Source organism: Ostrea edulis, chromosome 1, assembly GCF_947568905.1.
Source record: "Ostrea edulis chromosome 1, xbOstEdul1.1, whole genome shotgun sequence".
Taxonomy (NCBI): Eukaryota; Metazoa; Mollusca; class Bivalvia; order Ostreida; family Ostreidae; genus Ostrea; species Ostrea edulis.
Genome location: NC_079164.1, coordinates 345,639 through 370,494, shown reverse-complemented (window position 1 = coordinate 370,494; position 24,856 = coordinate 345,639). Strand labels below are relative to the sequence as shown.

At 34.7% G+C, this 24,856-nt stretch overlaps 1 protein-coding gene across 1 annotated transcript; it reads right to left on the bottom strand.

The window, feature by feature from the left end:
* Window positions 1-322: 322 nt before the first annotated feature.
* Window positions 323-13,626, bottom strand: LOC125672706 (uncharacterized). The gene is made up of 10 exons (XM_056152831.1): window positions 13,509-13,626; window positions 11,956-12,105; window positions 7,160-7,210; window positions 6,904-7,047; window positions 6,690-6,788; window positions 5,461-5,577; window positions 4,593-4,644; window positions 3,939-4,367; window positions 1,007-1,202; window positions 323-528 (listed from the first exon to the last, which is right to left on the bottom strand). Exons 1-7 carry the CDS (start codon window positions 13,543-13,545, stop codon window positions 4,640-4,642), a joined length of 603 nt encoding a protein of 200 aa, XP_056008806.1. The 5' UTR covers window positions 13,546-13,626; the 3' UTR covers window positions 323-528; window positions 1,007-1,202; window positions 3,939-4,367; window positions 4,593-4,639.
* Window positions 13,627-24,856: the final 11,230 nt, after the last annotated feature.

The following is a 24,856-nucleotide window of genomic DNA, read 5'->3' as shown; positions in this document are numbered from 1 at the left end:
GGAATGCAGATTACTGATTTCTTGTGAAATGAAAGATATCCTTTATAAATGAAAAGGTGAAGAAAACAAACAGTGATTAATCTCAAAACTCCTATAAGGAATACAAAGCAGAGAGTTGGGCAAACACGGACCTTTGGATATACTAGGGTTGGGATTAGGTGTGTAGGAGGAGTAAGCATCCCGTGTCGACCGGCCACACCCGCCGTAAAACCCACATCGAAACAAGGCAAACGGAGCAATCCGTAGTCGGAATCAGTGTGCCAAGAACGGTCTAACAATTGTCACGGATTACTGTGCTTGAATGTGAATATCTAAAACAAGATTAACAATATCACAAATTTATTTTTGTTAACATGAAATGAAAATACATGTAGTTCGTTTCTTTATCCTGTTTTGCGGTACTACATGATGTGTTGATTGCCCTAGATTTGGCATCTGTCCTTGATACTGTTGTCAACTCTCCTGCTGGCTGATGTATTGAGAGTATACGTGGACACACACCACATCAATATTCATGCTCCTCAACTGCTGAAATGTTAGTTACTACAATTGTATTTGTTGGCACAAGCTGTATGCTAGGACTTACTAAAGTAAAGTACATACTAAATATACACTAAATATATATACACATACAAGTTGTCAGGTTGAATTCTTACTTTAAATTATCCATGGACACTATATAATGTAATAGAATATATGTTACTTTATATCATATATTACATAGACGACATTTTACACAATACTTTCAAAGAGCTACCCATAATAATTATGGCATATATGCTGCACGTCAGCACTAACGTACATGTGTTCATACAAAAATTAAACCAGCATTAAACATACACCTTTTGAAGCATAAAGTACAAATAACGGTACTTGGAAGCTTTAGAACCATTTCAACAAAGAAAATACGTTTAAAGACCCAAATAAAATACCGTACGGTTTCTTTACGGATCTCTGAATGTGGGCGGAGTTCATCTATAGTCATTGTTATCTACCTGAAATTTACCTAGCCAAGAGATCAGGGTGCTGTGTATACTTTTGATGTACATATGAAGGGTCACAGGGCCGTCTGCATGGTTTCTGTGGTCATAGTGTTTGTATAATAGTTGTGTCCCTATGGCGAGATGACACACAGTCTACACTACCCCTCTGTCTCCTCTTTTCCTCTCAGTCATTGGCTCAATGAATAATTTCTTTTATAACTATAGAAATATCATAGATTGATAATATAAATTATTTCAATAAGTTACAAGTTTTAGAAATAAATGGGCAAATTATTGTTTGATTTCTGATTGTGTAATTTATAATACATGTGTATAGAGGGTGAAATTACTATTATATCAAAATTGCGTTGTTCAGGGGTGTTTTTAAAAACAATTGAATCACGAGAAAATAGCAGTTGTGGACAGGTCAATGCTATCAAAACTCTAGAATACAGGGCTTCCTCAAGATCTAAAGAATGGTAGTAGGTACTGGTCGTTATTGTTATTAAACTCCTCTCTGGGGTCCCTCCATACCACAGTCCACAGATGTCACTCCACCTGAGATATATTGTTAAATGTTTGATTGACAGACGACTAACAATTCGGGGGTGTTAACTTAAAGTTGGGTCTTTAAGTTAGCTCCTGAGCTTTCGAGCACAATTGAGCAGGATGCTACAATTAAGTATTTACTGGTTCAATACTGATCCCATTGGTGCAGATATATTACGCATCTATTACCGAGCCCTATTCAGTTGAAAAATTTGGTGTCATTTCAAAGTTTAAAAGGGTTTGGTTGGGATTATATTTTGTGGCGGAATGATTCATTAATCAAAAAGTTCTAAATCTATATGATATTACAGTTGCTGTTTCATCCAATGTATCGTCTATTCTTATATTACTATACGTTATTTCAGTTTTATTCTATTTTTATGATTTATGATACATGTAGTTGAGACTTGGAACAAGTTCAACTGTTGTAATTTATCAACCTGGTTGATATATTTTTCCAAAAACAGAACACTGATTATTAAATTTTTTTTAACTAATTTACTTGAAATTTTGTATAAAAATTAAATATTTCGCAAAAAATTAAAAAATTTGATCTCGAAAATTTTAGAAATTGATACGACTCCTAATATGTCCTTTTAAACTCTCAATTTTGACATGAAGTTTTTCGTATATCAAGAACAAAGAGGTCATTAATTAAAGAATCCGCCTGATAGATAAAAACCAAAACCAAAAAAAAAAAAGAAAAAAAAAAAAGCTGTAATAACAGTCCATGACTCATTGCAGTAAATTACAGACAGAAGCAACGTTTACCAATTTATTCATATAACAGCAATGACACATTCGGGTTATACTGAATTGGACAATATCGGCCGTATGTGAAAATTTTGTGGGGTAACTGGGGAGTCGCCCAGTGCGCCAGTTCAACTTAACTTGTAAGGGGTACACTGGGGGGGGGAGTAAAATATTCAGTGCCCAGACCTGAACGGACGACAGCGTTCTAAAGAGGTAAGCGAGACCCGCCCTTCTCACCCTGTCTCCTGCAGTGCTACCTGGTATGTACATTATCATGTTGGACATAAGCCCCTAATATGCATCAGACTGTAACATCCCCTCACTGAAGTAAGGTGGATATGGCCCCAACCGTCCCCGGTGGTGGCCCCACTATTAGTTTACTTGTTTTAACTTGTACGACTTAGTACTGTAAATTGCCCCCTGTTTTAGAAGCAGGTGGGGGAAACAACCAGGTTTTGGAGCAGAAACAGTCATCACATACCATTACCGACTCCCCAGTTCGGCAACATACATTGGAACAATGTCCCCCACACAAAAAAAAAAAAAAAAACAAAAAAAAAAAAAACTTGTAGGATCAAAAACTGAGTGAAAATCAAAATACAGTAAAGAGTTACATGGATAAGAATAAGTCATTAAACCACAGTACTTGAACCTGGAGTTGCACAAAAATTACAGTAAACGCACAATTGACAAACAGCAGGAAACACGAAATATTAAATTACTTGTGCGGCGGGTAAGAAAAACCTTGACGTTTGAAAAAAAATGCAAAATAAAAAAAAATATTCCAAGGCCGCTTGAATATTGTTGAGAAATAATTGATTTCCCAGGACCGACATACAGATGAGTGCCATCTGTTCGGAACAACTCAATCTCAGTAGCCTTGATGACAGGGTCGTGTCCTATGTACAGACTTCTAACCTAGTTAGCCATGATTTTTTATCATGCAACTATGGGCAAAATGCCAATATCTTCTAGGTACTGAAAACGTGTCGTAGGAGTGCCATCCGCATGAAAAGAACAATATATAAGTAATGGGGGGTATAAATAGGCGAGCGACATACTGATGTTAATGCATGAAAGATTTTAACAAATAATTGGTACGATATAGGAAGTCTGATATATTGAGACGCCTATAGACCGCTTGACACCTTCTAGGGATGAGAGAAATGATTGGTTGTTTATGTACATCAACCAGAATTCGCTGTGAATATTGCGCCAAGACATAGCAGGGTTGGAGACCTTACGGAGTCGGAATTGCTCGTCATACTTTTGCCAGTTTTGTGAACGATTAGCTGCAAGCCTTATATCTCACATGTACTTAAGCATTGCTTAGACCGTTTGACTATGTTGAAGTACGATGCTCATGTAAATCATGAAGGATGATGTCCACTTTTTTATGCTAAAAAAAGGAGGTAAGTTGGCGCTTGACTACGCATAGCTTGCCATTGACAAGTTGCACATCTCCGTGGGACTCAAAATTGATCCAATTCCGGAGCTGATTTGAGTAAGACAGACAGATCAATAAATCCCCCTCCCATATTGTTTGCTTGAGTTTAAGCGGGACATGACTGCCGATATCATCGTATCTAGATGTAATTTGACAAGATAGGGGTAAATAGGCCACTTGGTCGAACAAAAAATTGAAAAACTCACCCGGGTTATCCTGTGTATTATCCATTGGGAATCGAGGATCTCCTCAGGGGGCTGTGGCTGCCCCTCTGCAGGGGCTAGTCGATCCGTCCAAGAGGTGGCCGTGTGATTTGGAATTCGTTCCTGGAGTTGAGCTGTTGTCCGACGATTACGTTTCATCCCGACCCCCCTGGCCGGGGGTCTCTGTTCGTTTTTTAGGTGGCATTCCTAATGCAGGTAAAATTGTCAAGAAGCTATGTGTAGGGAATAAATCCAAAAAAGGGAGAAAAAACTCGGCCACATGCTTGGTTTCCGCCTCAAATACAAGAACCACGTTGCTGCTTCGGTTGGAAAAAGTGTAGTGAAAGGGTCGATCACAGGGAGTACCGAGTGTGACGTAGTGCATACAAATTAACTTGTACTATCTAGCCCCTAAAGTCACGTAGACCCGACCTACAGGGTGTATCAAAATTAATACGGACTATTTGATATAAACTCAAATAATCTCGATTATTGCATCACTATTATAAAAATATTTAATCTGTAGAGTTAGAAGGTTCTGTATGTATTTTATGTAATGATCGATTTGTATTGCTTATGTTGTGTTGAAACCAACGACATATCAAGTCAAATTGAATACATTTTAAGTGCAAAAAGGTCATGTTCAGAATACTGTACCTCCATAACAAGCGTTGCGACCCCCAAAATGCTTTTTGATTTTCTAGTTATCCTTCAATGTAGAAATAAATAATACATTTTCCAAAGATATTATTCCAAATCTCAGATGTGAACCTCTTTAAAATGATTATATATTACTCACCTCAGAGAAGCAGAAGAATGGTAGTGGTTTACAGCATACTGGCTTTAACTTGCTATGAAATCTTACAGGCATGTTAGCAGGTACATCATAAATACTTTAATATATGTAGTCAGTACAGAGAAGGTGAACGCATAATTCTCGCTGGACTGCTCCGTCCCTACTGAGAGCACGGACTGGCGGTTTAATGGTCCAGTCTACTGAGAGCACGGACTGGCGGTTTAATGGTCCAGTAAACTGGGGTTCAATACAGGATATTCGGATTTTTAGAGGTCCCAAACAGGATAAAGTTTAATTTGCTTCAACATGAATCGTGAAAAATAATTAAACTATAAAAAGATATGAATAAATTTGCATTTGACAATACACAACGTATTATCAGGACAAAAAACCATTTCAATATAGTTTATATATCGTCTCTTGATTAAGTAAACAAATTAGGGATTCAGCACAGTCCAGCAATGTGATATATCTTAATGCACGTGCTGTACCGTCGAAACAAAAATTCAGCAACGACTGATCATTAATTTGTAAATGGCAAACCTTTACAAAACAAGTTGTAAGAGGAGTGGCCCAAGAATCCATGTGGAAGGAGTTACCGGTATCAAAGGACAGAATATTTCTGTATACATTCAGGTTAGTATATCAAGTTGATTGATTGCATTACGCACAAAATAGGCTCAAATCGATGTACTATCTATAGAAACAGGTTATTTTACGATAACTTACCGTTTCCAACACCAGTACTTTCTTGAGAGTCACATTGTACAAAATCCATGTCTGTTTGTGTTTTACCAGTACCACATTCACTAAAGCATATAGTGATATAGATGCCGACATTTTCATCTGCAAGATAAAACACAAAATTTCGAAAAGTTTTTAGAAATGATTTAGAGTACTAGTAGTACAAATAATAGTAGATGATTTATAATATACGGTATATTAACATGCAATCAAACATACCTAATGGACTCCACATTTTCTAACAATTTGATTGATATATTAACATAAACTTCATATTTGTTTGTCCCACAAATGTGACTTTGGATATTTGTTTTTCTTACATGACTCAATGTAATAACAGTAATTTGTGTGTAACAGTATTTAACATGTAAAGTGAACGGTAATTTTACACATCGTCAGGGTTTTATCAGACAAACCTATCCAGACTGTAGTTTATAGTTGTTTAGTTGATATAGTGTGTGAATGTGTATGTTTTTGAAGTTATTTGTTACAATTTTCTGATCTGTATGTTCATTCTGCACACATGTACTAGATATTTACACACAGTGATCAACCTCCTAACTCCTATAATGTATAACTTATATGGTACCAATTTTGATGCACCAGATGCGCATTTCGACAAATAATGTCTCTTCAGTGATGCTCAACCGAAGTAAGGAATACAAAATTGAGAGTTGGGAAAACACGGACCCCTGGACACACCAGAGGTGGGATCAGATGCGTAGGAGGAGTAAGCATCCACTGTAGACCGGTTACACCCGCCGTTAATAAGAAATTGGCACAATTTTTAGTAACTGTATTGTTCTACATGGTACATACTTAGTACTTCTTACACATGACATCGGAGCACCCATAATGGACCCCACATTTGCCAACGATTTGATTGATATATTAACATAAACTTCATATTTGTTGGTCCCACAAATGTGACTGGATATTTCTTTTTCTTACATGATTCAATGTAATAACAGTAATTTGTGTATACCGGTATTTGACATGTAAAGGTAATTTTACACATCGTCAGGGTTTTATTAGACAGACCTATAGAGATTGTGGTTTATAGTTGTCTAGTTGATGTAGTATGTGGATGTGTAAGTTGTTTGTTACAATTTTGTGATCTGTATGTTCATTCTGCACACTAGTACTAGATAGCTGCGTGTAGTGTTAGGATCTGCTGGTGGGTGTAAGGAGGAGGCATAAAGTAGTTATCGTACCCGATTTCTTACATCCATCTTCATACTCTTCATTGCAAGAGACATATTCGGTATGTGAAGCGCCTCTGTGTACCATACACTGTGTGGGTGGAGGTAGTCCTGTGTGAATGAAACATAAAATTATGATCTAGTTAGTCAGCTACAAGCTATTGAAAGTGAGACAGACATGGTTTAATAATTATTATTTATATGTATCAACGGAATATGTATTTACCAATTAAAGATTGTTTTCCAAACTCAGCAAGTATATAATGTCTTCCGGACTTCAAACTTCTTAGAACTTCAAAGATTGCAACACTACCATTTAGCTGGATACGATGATTACAAAATTCGCACTGATTTCCCTGGGCATCACAATCTAAGAAGAAAAGACGGCCTTTATATTCTAAATACACGACTGTATTCAGGAACAGTTCTTAAAATGAATTTTCTTTTCTTTCACGATTTCAACTGAACTCAATTCATTTTACCTGAACACGTATTATTTTTGTTGACCGTCTGTATCTGCAAAATCCCGTAACCTTCAAAACAAAAATATTTATCCAGATTTATTTACCCTGATTACATGCATCAGAAATTCATTTTAACAGAATATTCAAATGATGCACTACATGTACTTGCTGTATATATTCACTTAAAATCTTTAGATGCATCAGAGAACCTTCAATTTTTGGAAGGGATTATTTATTATGGGGGAGGTCTCTGAAGAACAAAAGGCAGACTGTTATCTAAGTTTTTTCCTTATTTCATAATATTTGTGATTTCTTTTCACAACACAGACATGGTAACAAAAAGAGGGTGTTGCACAAAAGCGGTAACTTTTCCTAATCGGAGCTCCGTGTCAGCACTCGTGACGTAGAACTGACCTTCATCTTATTGCGTTTTAAAGGGAAAGGCAACCCTAACCATATACAGTATTTGCTTTTATGAATAAAGTATTACTTACTGATATCGTAATTGACAGTCTTTAACAACAAAAATCCTTGATTAACAAATAAATCAATATTAATCTACCATGCATTTTAAATTACCTGCTGCTAAGAGAGTAACCAATGAAGTTTAATTTATGACGTTACATCGTCTATTCCGCTTTATTTCATCAGCAGCACTGTAAACACGAACAGTTAAGTTTGGAGCTGTATGGATTTGAGCCCGTTCTTTCGCAAGACGAAATTGAGAAATGAAGACGTTCAGTCGAGTCGCAGACAAGACAGACGGTAAACATTCTTCATACAAATGTCTTGAACCTCAACTTGTCATTACGCAAAGGATGGATCCACATTTTACGTAGTCTTTTCTTTTCAAATGACTTAGTTGAATCGGTAATTTCGAATAAAAAAAACCCCAAAACAAACAAACGTTTTTCACATCTCCCCTTCGCATTAGTGTAATTAACTGCTTGCCAGGAAGGCATCAGCATATTTATTCGTAAAATCTACCACATGCACAACTTTGATGGTCTCACAGGTGCTTGGGTTGAGGACACCCCCTCCGAATAAGCTACACGAGTTGATTTAATTAATTTTTTGTTGAAAATATTTCTAATGCATGTCAACGTCTTGAATACCCATAAAGTCCAAAATACATGTAATTCAAAATAAGCCCTTTTAAAAAAAAATTACCCTCACTGGTTATCGTAAGTTCTGTTATAATAACCAGTGACGGTATTTTTAAAGGGCTTATTTTGAATTATTTTGGACTTGATGGGTATGCAAGATGTTGTTGACATGCATTAGAAATATTTTCAAGAAAAAAAATAATTAAATCAACTCATGTAACTTATTCGTAGGGGTTGTACCCAAGCACCTGTGGATGATCTTAGTATCTCATCAAAAGCGAAACAGACGGTGTGACGTCAAAATTATTGATTTTTGTGGTCTTGATGGCAGCCTCTATAGATCGTGGGAATTTCAATTTTTGACGTTTTCAAATTAGTACTGAAACTTATTTAGCCCATATATCAACAGAATTGTATGAAAAATCTTTATCATATGATTAATCCTATCATTTATCATGTAAAAATATTTTGGGTTGTCTTTTCCTTTAAATACCTGTAGGATTCCCCAGTACTAAGGACAAACCCAATACATTTTATGTGTCAATACATTATACATGTAGTCTAAACATAATTTTTAATTTCGTGATAATTGAATTGTCTTTTTTCTTCGGAGTATCAGATGCACTACATACGGTTACATGTTACGAGTGTATCAAATATTTAATGTTCTCTACTACTGCAATCTAAAAGCTCTTATACTCGTATGTATCATTTTCTACATCCAACAGATGTCAATTGTACATGACTCTGAACACAAAACAAAATATGGGAAGTTTGATACGCATTACTAAAGTTCAACATAATTCGAAGTACATGCATGTACCTGTAAAAATCGATTCACCATATCAATTTGCTTCTGGAATACATATCATCTTCTTCATTCAAATAGTTTAACGGTTATTTACCTTGTTTGGCCTTAAAAAATTCTTCCAAATCTTTGCAAAGTTCACAAAGGTTTTTCGTAAAAGGCACTATGCTTCATCAATAACTTTCATTTAGAAAAACATATAACTTATCGTCAACAACCTTGATTATTAAAACACAGGTATTGCGAGCTGTATTCGGCGTGTTTGTTGCGAGTCCTGTTCACTAGCTAAACAGTGTCTGTGAAGAGTTATCGTTATTTGTTGATATAGTTTTTGATAATGAATTATCTTTCCTTATAATATTGTCTTATCTTCAAACCGTTTAGAGTTAATCTACGAACATGTATTTCCTGTTTACCTGTGAGTGTGTTCATGCAATGCATTGTCGATTGTTCCAATCATTCTTTTTGTCTACTTAGAGCTGGCACACAGTGTAATTAGTCTTTTGCATTTCAATATATGATTCTCTTAGTATTTTGAATACTGATTTATCTATTTTGGTTTTCGAGTTTTGTATATCATGCATTTATAGAAGTAACATATTTCTGAATAATTTCTATGGAGTGTCATTGGTGTCATATGTTTAATTTACAATATGTAAGAGCTTAACTAATTTTTCTATGGAAGCAAGTTTATGATAAAATCAAATTCAAATTCTAAATATTTTCATTATGTAATATTTCTTAGTTTTTTAAATACAATTTATCTGTGTACTTGTAATTTAGTATTGTCAAAACAACTATGCTTATTACTTTAGAATACTCACGTAATACCTTTAACCGTTATGTACATCGATATTTGTAATTAGCCGTCCATTTATTACTTCTCTTGTTTGTTTCAGTCTTTTACCTCATTAAGTGCATAATAAAGACAGCGCACCGTCTTGTACATGACCCTGGGTTATACTATCTGCAAAAGTTCTGGCATAATAGTGTCCATGTTGGAAGCTTATTTCAAACTTGGCACATTATAATAAACAGGGATTTGACATGAAACATTTATAAAAACTAGAAGCATGTTTCAATTAAGAACAAATCTAGAAGGAAAACGTAATACGAAAAAATTGTGTTCGTGAGGGATTCGAACCCGATCGTTTTAAAAAAAGGAAGCATCTTCACATATAAAAGTTGACGACGTTTCCCACTGAACTACGCGCTAGACCACACTTGACTAAGGGAAATTAACGTACGGGTGAAGTTGAAAATAATATCGGTGCTGTTTTCATTTTTTATAAATTTACAAAAAAGTCCTCGTGAAACAAAATTTTAAAGCGAAAGTTAAAAAACCCCAAACTCGAAGAACATGTTCATGCTAAATCTATTTTGATTCACGGAGGCAGTCTTTCTGAAATTCGGGGATATCTCTCTATTTCAACGCTAAAAAATCATAAAAATCGCTTATTGCTTGATTGAAACTCAAAATATTTTGGCTAATTTTTGTCAATACAAGGTGAAGATAACGAACAGTGATCAATCTCATAACTCCTACAAGCAATACAAAATAGATAGTTGGGCAAACATGGACCCCTGGGCACACGTCTTTTAAACTTATTTTAAAATTTTTTTGAATCAAAACATACATTCCAAATGGTGTTATCATTTATTTGAATAACTTTCTAGTATCTGGGAAGTCTTCCCCATTACGACCTGTTTGGTAGACGACTTTCGGTACCCCGATGACAGTTCCCGCTGAGAGGTACTTTTGGATGAGAGCTAGAGCGATAGACAGGTAGAAGTCATTCATAAAGAACTATAGTACCGATACTAAGGAAAAGACTAACAACGCAATGCCCGGGTAAGTTCTGTGGGTACTTACGGGGTTTACTGGGTCACCTAAGACCTCATATTTACTATAACTTTATTTTATCGATCTTTCATGCAACACCTGTGTAATACCACCCTTTGAAAATGACCTTTTAAGTATTGAAATAAAGTTTTAGGTGGGAAGGATTTAGATCATTATATTATTAGTTATATGGATTCTTGGCTGGGTACATTGACTCACATTCCCTGTCAACGTTTATATTCTCCCGTTAGACAGATTTTTCTCTGCAGTGGGACATAGGTAGATATTTTTGAATATTATGGGTAATTTCATGTACTTCAAAATTACACATGTAGCTCAGTATCTATATTTTTACAGTATTGCAAATTATAAAATATAATGATATTACGAAAACGTATCAATGTAAACAAAAAATCGTGCGTAGAACTTTTTTTTTTTATCATGTACAGTGTACGACTTAGTATTTCTTACACATGACATCAAACTATTGTTTCCTACAACTGACAGTGATAGATTTGAGTATGATGTAAAGTATTTAACTTTTTGTTAAAAAGTTGAAAAAAAATTATTGAAATGTTAAGAACACAAATGACACAATCAATACAAAGAGATACCCTGAACCACGAAAAATGAAAAGGGTTCATTAAAAAAAACCGAACAATCAAAACACCCGCACAGAAAGTCCTTCAGTTGCTATTTGAACTGTAGTTTGTTATTATACTTATGTCCTTTCTATGTATTTCATTATTCCCAAGGGTTGTTTTAAATTGTTTTATATGTTATTAGGGTAATAATATCATTACATGTACATTAGGCGCTATATATTAATAATAATATTTATGCATTTTAATTCTGACATTATGAATATATTATTCACATGTATATGCACATCGATTTTATATGATCTTTTCTCTAACATTTGTTAAGCACTTTAGAGAACTAATGTTGACAGGGCGCTATATAAATCTTTTAATTACAACTACAATCAACATCTGACAGTTTCTGCTAAAGTACTCATATACCAAAGAATGTGAAAGAAGTATAAAAGTTTGTTTACCGCAAGGGAACGAATATTTCACTTTGCCCACCCAAGAACCATTCTTTGTAGCATTGTCCTCTGATGAAGGCTGTTGATTATTGAATATACAGGTGCCCATCGCGTTTCTCCAATTGGTATTTATGGATACGACTGACCCCCAACAGATAACTACAAATAAATAAACATTTGTTAAATCATCTGTGAAGATATACTCATTGGATACTAGATTGATCAACATTCGTTATCTTTACTGTTTTATTTAAGGATTCAACACGTATTTCTGCTGGTGGATACTCTTTCCCTGAGGATTGTTGTTGTTCCATGAATGCAAGGTGAAGATAACGAACAGTGATCAATCTCATAACTCCTACAAGCAATACAAAATAGATAGTTGGGCAAACACGGACCCCTGGACACACCAGAGGTGGGATCAGGTGCCTAGGAGGAGTAAGCATTCCCTGTCGACCGGTCACACCCGCCGACTATTAATTTGCATGTATGATTAATTATATGTTAATTTAAGTATAAACAATAACCACACGATAGATGTCGCCCTGTATAATACGTTATCACTCTGCGGAGTCTACAATGGACATTGAGTCTAACAGATTGGTTGGTGCCTCTCGGATTATTCTTCGAGATATCAAACATTTGTTATATGTACAAATAACCAGTTTTGGTACAAAAATAAAATGTCAAATGTTGTCTGACGTGTTTCATACCGATTGTTAAGCCATTCTTGGCACACTGATTTTGACTGCGGATAACTCCGTTTACCTGATTAGGATATAGGGCTCATGGCGGGTGTGACCGGTCGACAGGGGATGCGTACTCCTCCCAGGTACCTGATCCCACCTCTGGTGTGTTCAGGGGTCCGTGTTTGCCCAACTATCTATTTTGTATTGCTTGTAGGAGTTATGAGATTGATCACTGTTTGTTATCTTCGCCTTTCGTACATCAATTGAATTGTGTCATTAAGTCATTTCCACAAATTAAAGCAAGAAAAGGTGAAGATAGCGAAGAGTGATCAATATCATAACAACTATTAGGAATACAAAAGTAAGAGTTGGAAAACACTGACCCTTGGATATACCAGAGGTGGGTCAGGTACCTAGGGAAAGTAAGCATCCCCTGTATATCGGTCACTCCTGCCGAGGATTAATTTGCATGTGTGATTGATTATATGTTAATTTAAGTTAATATGACGATACGTTAGGCATATTTTGGCGATGCATTTGTTCTTTATTTGTTTTGATAAATTGCATATAAAAACTGTGTATAGATTTTTATTGTTTTAAAAGTAAAATTTCTACTTTAGAAGAATATGAATATAAGTTACTTATTTTTCTTTCTTACAACGAAAGTATCACCGCGAGAAAAAAATTCATTTGATTATTTCTAAATCTGTAGAAATTTGAATTTTGTTATCTTTTACAACTTAAGCATCACATAAATATGTAGTTTTATATCAAAAGTAGTTGTAATGTATCCTACAATTGATAAATTCATCATATAAACAGGAATCTCGTAGAATCATCTTGACTTTATTCATCACAGGGATACAAACTTACCAGTAATGCATATTATTGTGTGTTTTAATCCAGCCATTTATGATGATAATTTTATTTATCCTGGTGAATGTTCTTCATCCGTTCTGAAATACAGAATGTCCTTATTTCTATTCATACGATGGATATACATGTGACTGAAACACTAAAATGTGTGTGTATGTACATGTGCTTTTCTGTCATCAACTTCCCGTTTCGATCGCTCTTTTCTTCGTATACCAGATCAAAATAGAAGGTTCAAGGCCGGTGTAAGCGGTAAACAAATCAAATATTCTGATCATTCCTCCACGGCTTGCAATTTTTGAAATGTCTTTTGTTTTTTCTGAAGCACCCCTCACCATACAAGACTGAACAATCGACACACAATGAAGTGTTTCATCACATATTTCCTTTCCATATATAGAATGATCATTCATGCCCCAATTTCCTGAATTTGACATGAACAATTGAAAATAATGAAACGTGATCAATCTCATAACTCTCATAAAGGAGTATAGCAAACATGGACACCTGTACATATCAAACGTGGGATCAGGTACATAGGAGGAGTAGCATCCCCTGTTGACCAGTCACACCCAGCGTGAGCCCTATATCTCAATGGGGTAAACGGAATAATCCGTAGTCAAAATCAGCGTGTAAGGAAATGACTAACAATTGATATTAAACATATCAGACAGTATTCGACCTAGTAACAGATATTTGTAAATTAGATCGTTATAACGAGTATAGAATTTGTAAAATGTTGCATTTAAACGAGACTGTTGAAACTCTTGTAACAACGTATTTGTCAGTAGCCTGCCGCGATTAAGATTTTTCTCGCCAATTCAGTGTCAATTGTTCTTTAAATCTTCATTTCGCCATCTAAATAGAGAAAGAAGTTGTCAGAATGACGCTATGTATGAAAAGGGGGTTCAGGTTAAATGTACAACAGTTGCCAATTAAATGAACGTGTCAGTTACATATAATCAGTATTTCTAGTGAACATTTCCTTTAGAAATATACTTATTTGTCAATTAGGATTCAATTGAATATTAAATTACTCATCGATCAATTTACATTATAGCTCCGTTTGCACTGCAATAGTTAATTAAAACTATAAATAAATATTATCACATCATTTCATCATGTTCTCATATCCAGTTGTCATGTGATTGTTTTCTTTCTCAAGTACTTGTAAAATAATCAGCACATACGTCAAGTGCATCCGCAAGTAACCACCTACGTTAAAATTAGAGTTGCTAAACATCGTTTTTATTATAGATATTACACTACCTGTAAAATACAAGCATGATAAATGATTTAACAATAATTCGCTGGGCTACATCGCTCAAATGAGTCACCTTGGTCCTGCTGTTCAGCTGTTGTACATTTCATAAGATGTTTTTCAATCTTCATTTCCATGAAAAGTTTTACCTCATGTTGTGACTCCAACCTATTCCTGAAGGGCCACAATATAGACATAATACAACTTCACAAGGTAACAAATCATGTCATGAAATGAATTGTCTTACCATAAAGGATCTACATTGTACAGAATTTGTAAACCATATTTAGATACTAATGAAATTTGATGTTGTAGATAATAAACATGTCATAAGCATGTCTTTTTTAAAATTATTTCTAAATCCTTGATCAAACTGTTAATTAAGACAACAAGAAGTATTTGTTTGCAACATTAGGTTTTGTTGCTTTATTTCTCCAACATCCAATTTATCAACAGGTGATCTCTCGATTTCTCATTCTGGGGGGAGCTATCCCATCTGGATCCAAGTCTGATCAAATAGTCGGTCTTAAATTCCCATGGGCACAACTTTTGCTCCTTTGTTAAGTGACATGTTTTTATATTCTTGTGAAGAAGTGTGTATTTAAAAAAACAACTTCTGCATGAGAAGAAAAAATATAATGCTGAGGCCTTCAACTCAACATTTAGGTATATCGTCGACGTTTTATCTATCAACAATAACCATTTTCATTAATATGTTGTTAGATATATCCCTGTGAACACGAGATAAAAGACACCTCAGTTCTCTGCAACTACTTGATACTAAGATATTTTATTGAAAAGGAAAATTGACGGCAAACTAACAACTCAACTTTATGAAAAACGGGATGATTTCAGCTTCTTCATCGTCAACTTCCCTTTGGTGTTCATTTTCTCTCTCTCTCTCTCTCTCTCTCTCTCTCTCTCTCTCTCTCTCTCTCTCTCTCTCTCTCGCGTTCGCGCGCGTGTTTCATACCGATTGTTAAGCCGTTCTTGACACACTGATTTTGACTGCGGATAACTCCGTTTACCTGATGGGGATATAAGGCTCACGGTGGGTGTGACCGGTCAACAGGTGATGTTTACTCCTCCTAGGCACCTGATCCCACCTCTGGTGTGCCCAGGGGTCCGTGTTTGCCCAACTATTGTATTGCTTGTAGGAGTTATGAGATTGATCACTGTTCGTTATTTTCACCTTGCATATGTACGCAAAATTGTGTAGTTTCGTATAGGTAGCTTCCCATCGAACAATGAACCTAGTGGGAGCTATATTTTAAGGATTTACAAGGAACATCCCCGCTTTTTCTACAAGAACACGACAATGTGTATGCACCAGCACGATCAGTATGTTTTGAAAACTCGATGATTCTTGTCCGTACGGAGCAGAACATTTGGAAGTAGGCGCGTCTGTCGCTTCTATGTGGAAAAATAAGATGGGAAACACATTGTGTTGGTTTTAATTTTTATAGATTTTTAATTTATGTTATTTACCTGTACATTTTTTATAATCCTGTATAACACTAAATAATTTTGCATTATATCTAACGCTAAATAAATCCTGTATCACACTGATGATAATGATTTTTTGCGGAATAATACCCTCAAATTTGAAGATGCTCGACAATTGTGGTTTAATATTACGATGCTAGGAATGTTCATAATTTTGCGAAGGAATTCTCAAATAAATCTAACTAAGCTTTACCGCTCTATATACTTTGTATTTCAATGTTTTGGGATCTTTCAACTGTGCTAAGTGATTTATTTTATGACCTTTAGATTGTATAAATATCAGGTCAGGTCTGAGAATGAAAAAGGATCCTCTTTGGTAAATGAGATATCTATATAATGAACATAGCGACGTGAATTTTAGCAACATAATGACAAATTTGTGACGTGTATATTGTACTGACTTTCCATAATTCGGGTAACTGTGAACTTTTCTAACAGTATTTTGTTGCATCAGTACATATTTTCACTTCAATAGGAGTAAACATATGTGACTATCATCATCCACTCATTTTTGCAGAACAAACCAGAGGACAACAATTATCACTTCTTTTTAGATATAAAGGGCTGCGGTGATTTCAGATAATGATTGCTGCGCAAATTTGATAAATATATGACAAAGTTTTTAGGATATTCATTGATCATACAACCTATCACTGCACATAGAACTTTCCTTGCTCCTTGTAACTATGAATAATTAATGCAAATTAGGTGACCTATGACGTCGCAACATTGAAGCGGGCCGTATATTGATACGACCCTATCAGGTATGCGCATTTCTATTTTCAGACGGGATTTTCCCTTTGCACATGCGCACTGATCTGAAATTGAGAGAATATAAATAAGCGCTTCGTTGGGAAAAAATTTATAGAAATTGATCAAGAAATAAATTTTTAATGAATTTTTTAATATTTTCGACTGGTTGTGATTAAAGAGATTGATATACTCTCAACTCGGTGATTAAACTAATAATTGTTATGGGAATATTTTGATTTGAATCTTCGATTTTTGTAAGTAGCTTGAATTTCCTCTGACGATTAAGTTACAGTAAGTCCGATTCAGAGTTTTTTCCTCATTTTCTGGGTAAATCATATTTCCTTACAGCAAATTTTGAGAAAAATACTACTTCCGGTTGATTGTTTTCATTATTAAACGTAATTTTTCGTTAGATTTTTAAATTTTTCTCGGCTTTTGAAATGATATTTCAAAGAGAATTTGATTCAAATATGCATTCTTATCTCTAAAGTTTTCAAATTTAGGGAATACACTTGATTTTAGCTCCCATTTCTATACAAACCCCCATACAATAAAAGAAAATCATCAGTTATCTTCGTCAAGATTCAATAATGACTTGTTCTGGCAGATGGGGCAGTGCCTATCTGAACTGTTTTACTTATTGCCCCTACACCACAGTCAACAATGTTTATTGTCCACTTGCTTTCATTTATATCAAAATTTAAAAATCATCTGATGTGCTAAGCTAAATGTGTTTTTATCCAGCCCTCTGCATTCAATATTTTGTACAAAGACTACAAGCTGTTGACTGAAGAGGGGGGAATGCTAATCCTGAAGAGATTATTTTGCCAATGGCATGGCCTATATTGAGACATCAGATTTCGTAACAAGGAAATCAAAATTTGTTGTAAGTCAAGATGATTCTTTCATTCGTTTGGCACCTAGCGCCCCCTCTGAGCATGTAACTAGATTACTTCACCGTATGATAATTCTTCTATTTTTAATTTCATATATGAATTTTCTTCTTGAGGTGGATAAGTAAAATTTTTAATTTCCAACTCTACTTTTCGCCATGTACGTAGCATTACTAGACTCAGCTCAGGGAAGATAGAAATCGCCAAGACATCGTTTACTTAAAATTTACATACACGTGCTTCCGCTTCTAAAAATACACCGGATGTTGATATTTTCTTACCTATTTACGTATGGCGCATGCCCTAAAACACGCATATTAAGTACATCCGGTAGGAGCATGATTAGTTCAAGGAAAGTTCTATGTACATTGGGTCAAATACTGTCTGACGAGTTTCATACCGATTGTTAGACCGTTCTTGGCACACTGATTTTGACTGCAGATGAACCCGTTTACATGATCAGTATATAGGGCTCACGGTGGGTGTGACCGATCGAGAAGAAATGTTTACTCCTCCTAGACACCTGATCCCACCTCTGGTGTGTCCAGGGCTCCGTGTTTGCCCAACTCCCTATTTGGTATTGCTTATATGAGCCCTGAGATTGACCCAATCATCATATAATCATAAGGTGTAGGGTCTACTATTTTGTAACACATTTAAAGTATTTAGTTTGATGTTGATATAATTATCTCCTCTGCTCTAATTTAACTGCCCAGTTAAGTTACACACTCAAGAAGATATTCATCTTGTATGTATATCAACACTTTTGTTTAGATCTTGGAATGCAGATTACCGATTTCTTGTTAAATGAAAGCTATCCTTTATAAATGAAAAGGTGAAGAAAACAAACAGTGATTAATATCAAAACTCCTATAAGGAATACAAAGCAGAGGGTTGGGCAAACACGGACCCCTGGATATACCAGAGTTGGGATCAGGTGCTTAGGAGGAGTAAGAGTCCCGTGTCGACATGTCACACCCGCCGTACACCCCACATCCCAACCAGCCAAACGGAGCAATCCGTAGTCGGACTCAGTGTGCCAAGAACGGTCTAACAATAGTCACGGATTACTGTGTTTGAATGTGATAATATAAAACTAGATTAACAATATTACATATTTATTTTTGTTAACATGAAATGAAAATACATGTAGTTCGTTTCTTTATCCTGTTTTGCGGTACTACATGATGTGTAGATTGCCCTAGATTTGGCATCCGTCCTTGATACTGTTGTCAACCCTCCTGCTGGCTGATGTATTGAGAGTACACATGGACACACCCCACATTAATATTTATGCTCCTTAACTGCTGAAATGTTAGTTACTACAATTGTACTTGTTGGTACAAACTGTATGCCAGAACCTGCCAAAATAAAGTGCATACTAAATATACACTAAATATATATACACATACAAGTTGTGAGGTTGAATTCTGACTTTAAATTCTCCATGGACACTATAGAATGTAATATAATATATGTTACTTTATATTATATATTACATAGACGACATTTTACACAATACTTTCAAAGAACTACCCATAATAATTATGGCATATATGCTGCACGTCAGCACTAACGTACACGTGTTCATGCAAAAATTAAACCAGCATTAAACATACACCTTTTGAAGCATAAAGTACACATAACGGTACTTGGAAGCTTTAGAACCATTTCAACAAAGAAAATACGTTGAAGTTAGCTCCTGAGCTTTCGAGCACAATTGTGCAGGATGCTACAACTAAGTATTTACTGGTTCAATACTGATCCTATTGGTGCAAACATATTACACATCTCTCACCGAGCCCTATTCAGTTGAAAAATTTGGTGGCATTTCAAATTTTGAAAGGGTTTGGCAGGGATTATATTTTGTGGCGGAATGATTCATTAATCAAAAAGTTCTAAATCTACATGATATAACAGTTTCTGTTTCATCTAATATATCGTCTATTCTTATACTACTATACGTTATTTCAGTTTTATCTTAGTTTTATCATTTATGATACTGGTAGTTGGGACTTGGAACTGTTGTAATTTATTAACTTGGTTGATATATTTTTCCAAAAACTCAACACTGATTCTTAAAAACAAATCACTAATTTACTTTAAAATTTGTATAGAAATTAAGTATTTCGCGAAAAATTCAAAAATTTGATCTCGACAAATTTAGAAATTGACACGACTCCTAATATGTCCTTTGAAACTCTCAATTTAGATATAAAGTTTTTCGTATATCAAGCGCAAAAAGGTCATTATTGCATCACTATTATAAAAAAATTAATCTGTAGAGTTAAAGGTTATGTATGTATTGTATGTAAAATTTATACGGTACCAATTATGATGCACCAGATGCGCATTTCGACAAATTCAGTGATGCTCAACCGAAATGTTTGAAATCCGAAACAACTATGAAGTTTTTGATCTAAATATAGCCAAAAACAGCGTGTCAAACAAGTGGAGCCAAATTCGCCCAAGGATAAGAGCTATACATGAGGGAGATAATCCTTAATTTTGAAATTAATTTCTAAATTTTATAACAGCAATTGAATATACATCCATATTTTCAAGCTAGTAACGAAGTACTTAGCTACTGGGCTGTAGAGACCCTCGGGGACTAACAGTCCACCAGCAGAGGCCTCGACCTAGGGGTCATAATGTAAAACTTATACGTTACCAATTTTGATGCACCAGATGCGCATTTCGACAAATAATGTCTCTTCAGTGATGCTCAACTGAAATGTTTGAAATCCGAAACAACTATGAAGTTTTAGATCTAAATATAGCCAAAACAGCTTGCCAAACAAGTGGAGCCAAATTCGTCCAAGGATAAGAGCTATGCATGAGGGAGATGATCCTTAATTTTGAAATGAATTTCTAAATTTTATAACAGCAATTAAATATACATTCGTATTTTCAAGCTAGTAACGAAGTACTTAGCTACTGGGCTGTAGAGAGCCTCGGGGACTAACAGTCCACCATGTAATGATTGATTTGTAGTGCTTATGTTGTGTTGACACCAACGACATATCAAGTCAAATTGAATAAATTTTAAGTGCAAAAAGGTCATGTTCAGAATACTGTACCTCAATAAGAAGCGTTGCAACCCCCGAAATTCTTTTTAATTTTCTGATCATCCTTCAATGTAGAAATCAAAAATACACTTCCCAAAGAATTGACATTACTCCAAATCTCTGGTGTGAACCTTTATAAAATGATTATATATTACTCACCTTAGACAAGCAGAATGGTTATGGTTTACAGCATACTGGCTTTAACTTGCTGTAAAATCTTGCAGGTATGTTAGCAGGTACATCATAAATACTTTAATATATGTAGTCAGTACAGAGAAGGTGAATGAGTCATTCTCGCTGGACCCTACTGAAAGCACGGACTGGCGGTTTAATGGTTCAGTACATTGAGGTTCAATACAGGATATTTGAATTTTAAGAGGTCTCAAACAAGATAGAGTTTAATTTGCTACAATATGAATGGAGAAAAATTATTAAACTTTTAAAAAGATATGAATAAATTTGCATTTGACCATATACAACGTCTAATCAGGACAAAAAACCATTTCGATATAGTCTCTACATCATCTCGTCTCTTAATTAAGTCTACACAGTAGGGATTCAGCACAGTCAAGGAATGTGATATACCTTAATGCACGTGTTGTACTGTCGAAACAAATATTCAACAACGACTGACCATTTGTAAATGTCAAACCTTTACAAAACAAGTTGTAAGCAGAATGGTCCAAGAATCCATGTGGAAGGAGTTACCGGTATCAAAGGTCAGAATATTTCTGTATACATCCACGTTAGCATATTAAGTTGATTCATTGTATTACACACAAAATAGGCTCAAATCGATGTACGATCGTATAGAAACAGGTTATTTCACTATCATTTACCGTTCCCGATGCCATTGCTTTCTTGAGAGTCACATTCTACAAAATCCATGTCTGTGTTTTACGAGTATCATATTCACTAAAGCAAGTAGTGATATAGACACCGAAATTTTCACCTGGAAGAAAAAATACAATAATGCGAAAAGTTTTAGAAATAATTTAGAGAACTAGTAGTACAAATACTAGTAGATGATTTGTATTATATGTTATAATAACATGCAATAAAGCATGCCTAATGAACCCCACCTTTGCCAAAGATTTGATTGATATATTAAAATAAACTTCACATTTCTTGGTCCCATAAATGTGACTATAAATCCTAAAAGATCCGAAATCCTGTCTCCATTATTGGAACCATTTCGTTATGGGTAAAATATGGTCTCATAATTGAGTACACGCCTTAATGCGCTTGTACCATTATAACGGCGTTGTGGTGGTAAATGATAAGATGGATTGGTATTTTCTATTGGTTTATTCTGGCATATAGTCGTTCATTTACTTATTTGGATTCTGCAAAACATCATATAAAGAGAAATTAAGTACATGCATATCAATCAGTATATGGACAGAACATTATAAATATATATGTACATTTTAGACTAATTTATATAAAACATAGACACATACATTACTATACAAACGGTAATGCTAGAGTTATTCCCCTTTACACAATATCATTGAAATACTATAGTGTGAACTTATATCTGGAGATAACTTTCATCCTTTATATTAAATACAAAGATACAAGTGTATGATTATTTTACAAGTAACATACCAACTATGGGCTGAATCCTTTCCCAGAAGATTCGAGTGATATATTGGTAATAAATCTCTATATGTAATACGATCTACAAACAATACCATAGACTTTACTACAGTGTCTTATAATACAAACGTATACACAAACTTAGAAAAATATCCTTGATCACTGAAACCCTATGACAATAACATGTTTAAAACAGTAACTAATTTATATCTCTCATAATCTCTTTTCACAATATTAATCATAGATTAATATTAAATTAGTTATATCTGAAATGTTAAAAGTATGAAATGTCAAATTCAACTTACTGTCAGTGATTCCAAATCCTGTAAGAAATATCCTTCTACCATTACCTGTACAGTCTAATCAAATGTAGAACTCTACTCATAGACAAAGAGGTTAAAAGCCTTGGCGGGAAAAAACTAACCGATTGGCTTTGGAATATTTAATCAAGGGTTAAGAGTTTAAAGTTAAAGTTTATATTTGGTAGGCTATGCTTCAATATGAATTTGTTTAATATATTTATCTGACTGCTTAATTATAATTTTAAGAGGACTTAATTGTTTTTTAAAATAGTTACGTATTATTGAAAGTTATTTCATAACTTTCAATAACATCTAAAAAAAAAAATAGAATAAAAAAATCAACATCAAATAACACTATCACACTATCAACACACACATTCAACAACGGTCAATCCTTTGTGAATGTTAAACGTTTACAAAAACAAGTCGTTAGAGAAGTGGCCCAAGAGTCCATATAGAAACATTTATTTAGGTTAGTATGTTTTTCTATCCATTGAGGTTAGTATAGTAAGTTGATTCGTTGCATAACACACAAAAGAGGCTCAAATCTAAGTAATATCTACAGAAACAGGCTATTTCACTATCATTTACCGTTTTCGACACCATTGCTTTCTTGAGGGTCACATTCCACACAATCCATATCTGTATGTGTTGTACCATTACAATACACATAAAAACAAAAGGTGATATAAATACTGGAATTTTCACCTGCAAGATAAAAGACAACATTACGGAGAGTTGTTGGAAAGGTGAAGATAACGAACAGTGATCAACCTCATAACTTCTATAAGGAATACAAAATAGAAAGTTGGGAAAACACACACCCCTGGACATATCAGAGGTGGGATCAGATGCGTAGTTGGAGTAAGCATCCAATGTAGACCTGTTACACCCGCCGTTAATAAGAAATTGATAAATTCTTAGTAGCTGTATTGTTCTACATGGTATATTTTCATACAACAAAGCACCCCTAATGGACCCCACCTTTGCCAACGATTTGATTAATATATTAAAGTAAACTATATACTTGATAGTCCCATACATGTGACTTGGTATATTGTTTTCTTACATGACTCAATATAATAACAGTAATTTGTGTATACCGGTATTTGACATGTAAAGTGAAAGGTAATTTTACATATCGTCAGGGTTTCATTAGAGAGACCTATGGATATTGTAGTTTCATCTTTGAAAGGCCAGTTGGAGTATAAGTATGAATACCAAAAGTGGCATTAATGCCAAATTCGTTTAAAATACAGTTGTAATAATGAGCCTTACAAACAAAGACAATGTTGTTACTAGCTTTTTCAGCTGGAACCAAAACATATTCCTCATGTAACCTATTTAATTCTTTTATCACTTCTGGTTTACTAAACACAGAAGGATAGATGGTACGTACTTCTGTTTTCATGTGTCTAATGCGGGATTTTGATATCCCTCCTATGCTTTTAACCCATTCTGACAATGTATCAAGTTCTTCTTTTTCATATTTAGCCCATCGTCTGGCATAATCTTCGACAGAAATCATAATAGAGATGAAGTTCTGTCGCCAATTAAAAGACCGAGGTTCTCTGTATTTAGGACCTTTTAGAATAAGTGATTTCAGATCCTCATTTTCAACTGTATCAACATCACCAGTAATGACATGTCCAGCTGGACTATAGTTGAAAGAAGATGAAGAACAAGAACATGTTGGTGGATTACGTATAACATGGTCTATATCTAGGCACTGCAAAGCTTGTTTATAATTAAAAAGTTTGGATGCAATAGTAGAAGTATAGCTGTAGGAAATACAGGGTGTAGACTTTAACTTGAAATGAGTTGGAATACACGACTGAATCCTTTTACGACGAAGAATGTTGCTTATGTTGACAGCATCTATTCCTTTATTTGTAAATTGGAACTTAAGGAACTGGTGGCATGATTTGGAAGGAATATCACCCATGGTCCATGCTGGTTCATA

Coding starts and splice junctions, on each gene's coding strand:
- LOC125672706 (XM_056152831.1), bottom strand. CDS start 13,545: ATGGCTGGATTAAAACACACAATAATATGCATTACTG. Junction 7,211..11,955: donor GAAATATTCGTTCCCTTGCG/GTAAACAAACTT, acceptor TTTGTTTTGAAG/GTTACGGGATTTTGCAGATA. Junction 6,789..6,903: donor TGGAAAACAATCTTTAATTG/GTAAATACATAT, acceptor TCATTCACACAG/GACTACCTCCACCCACACAG.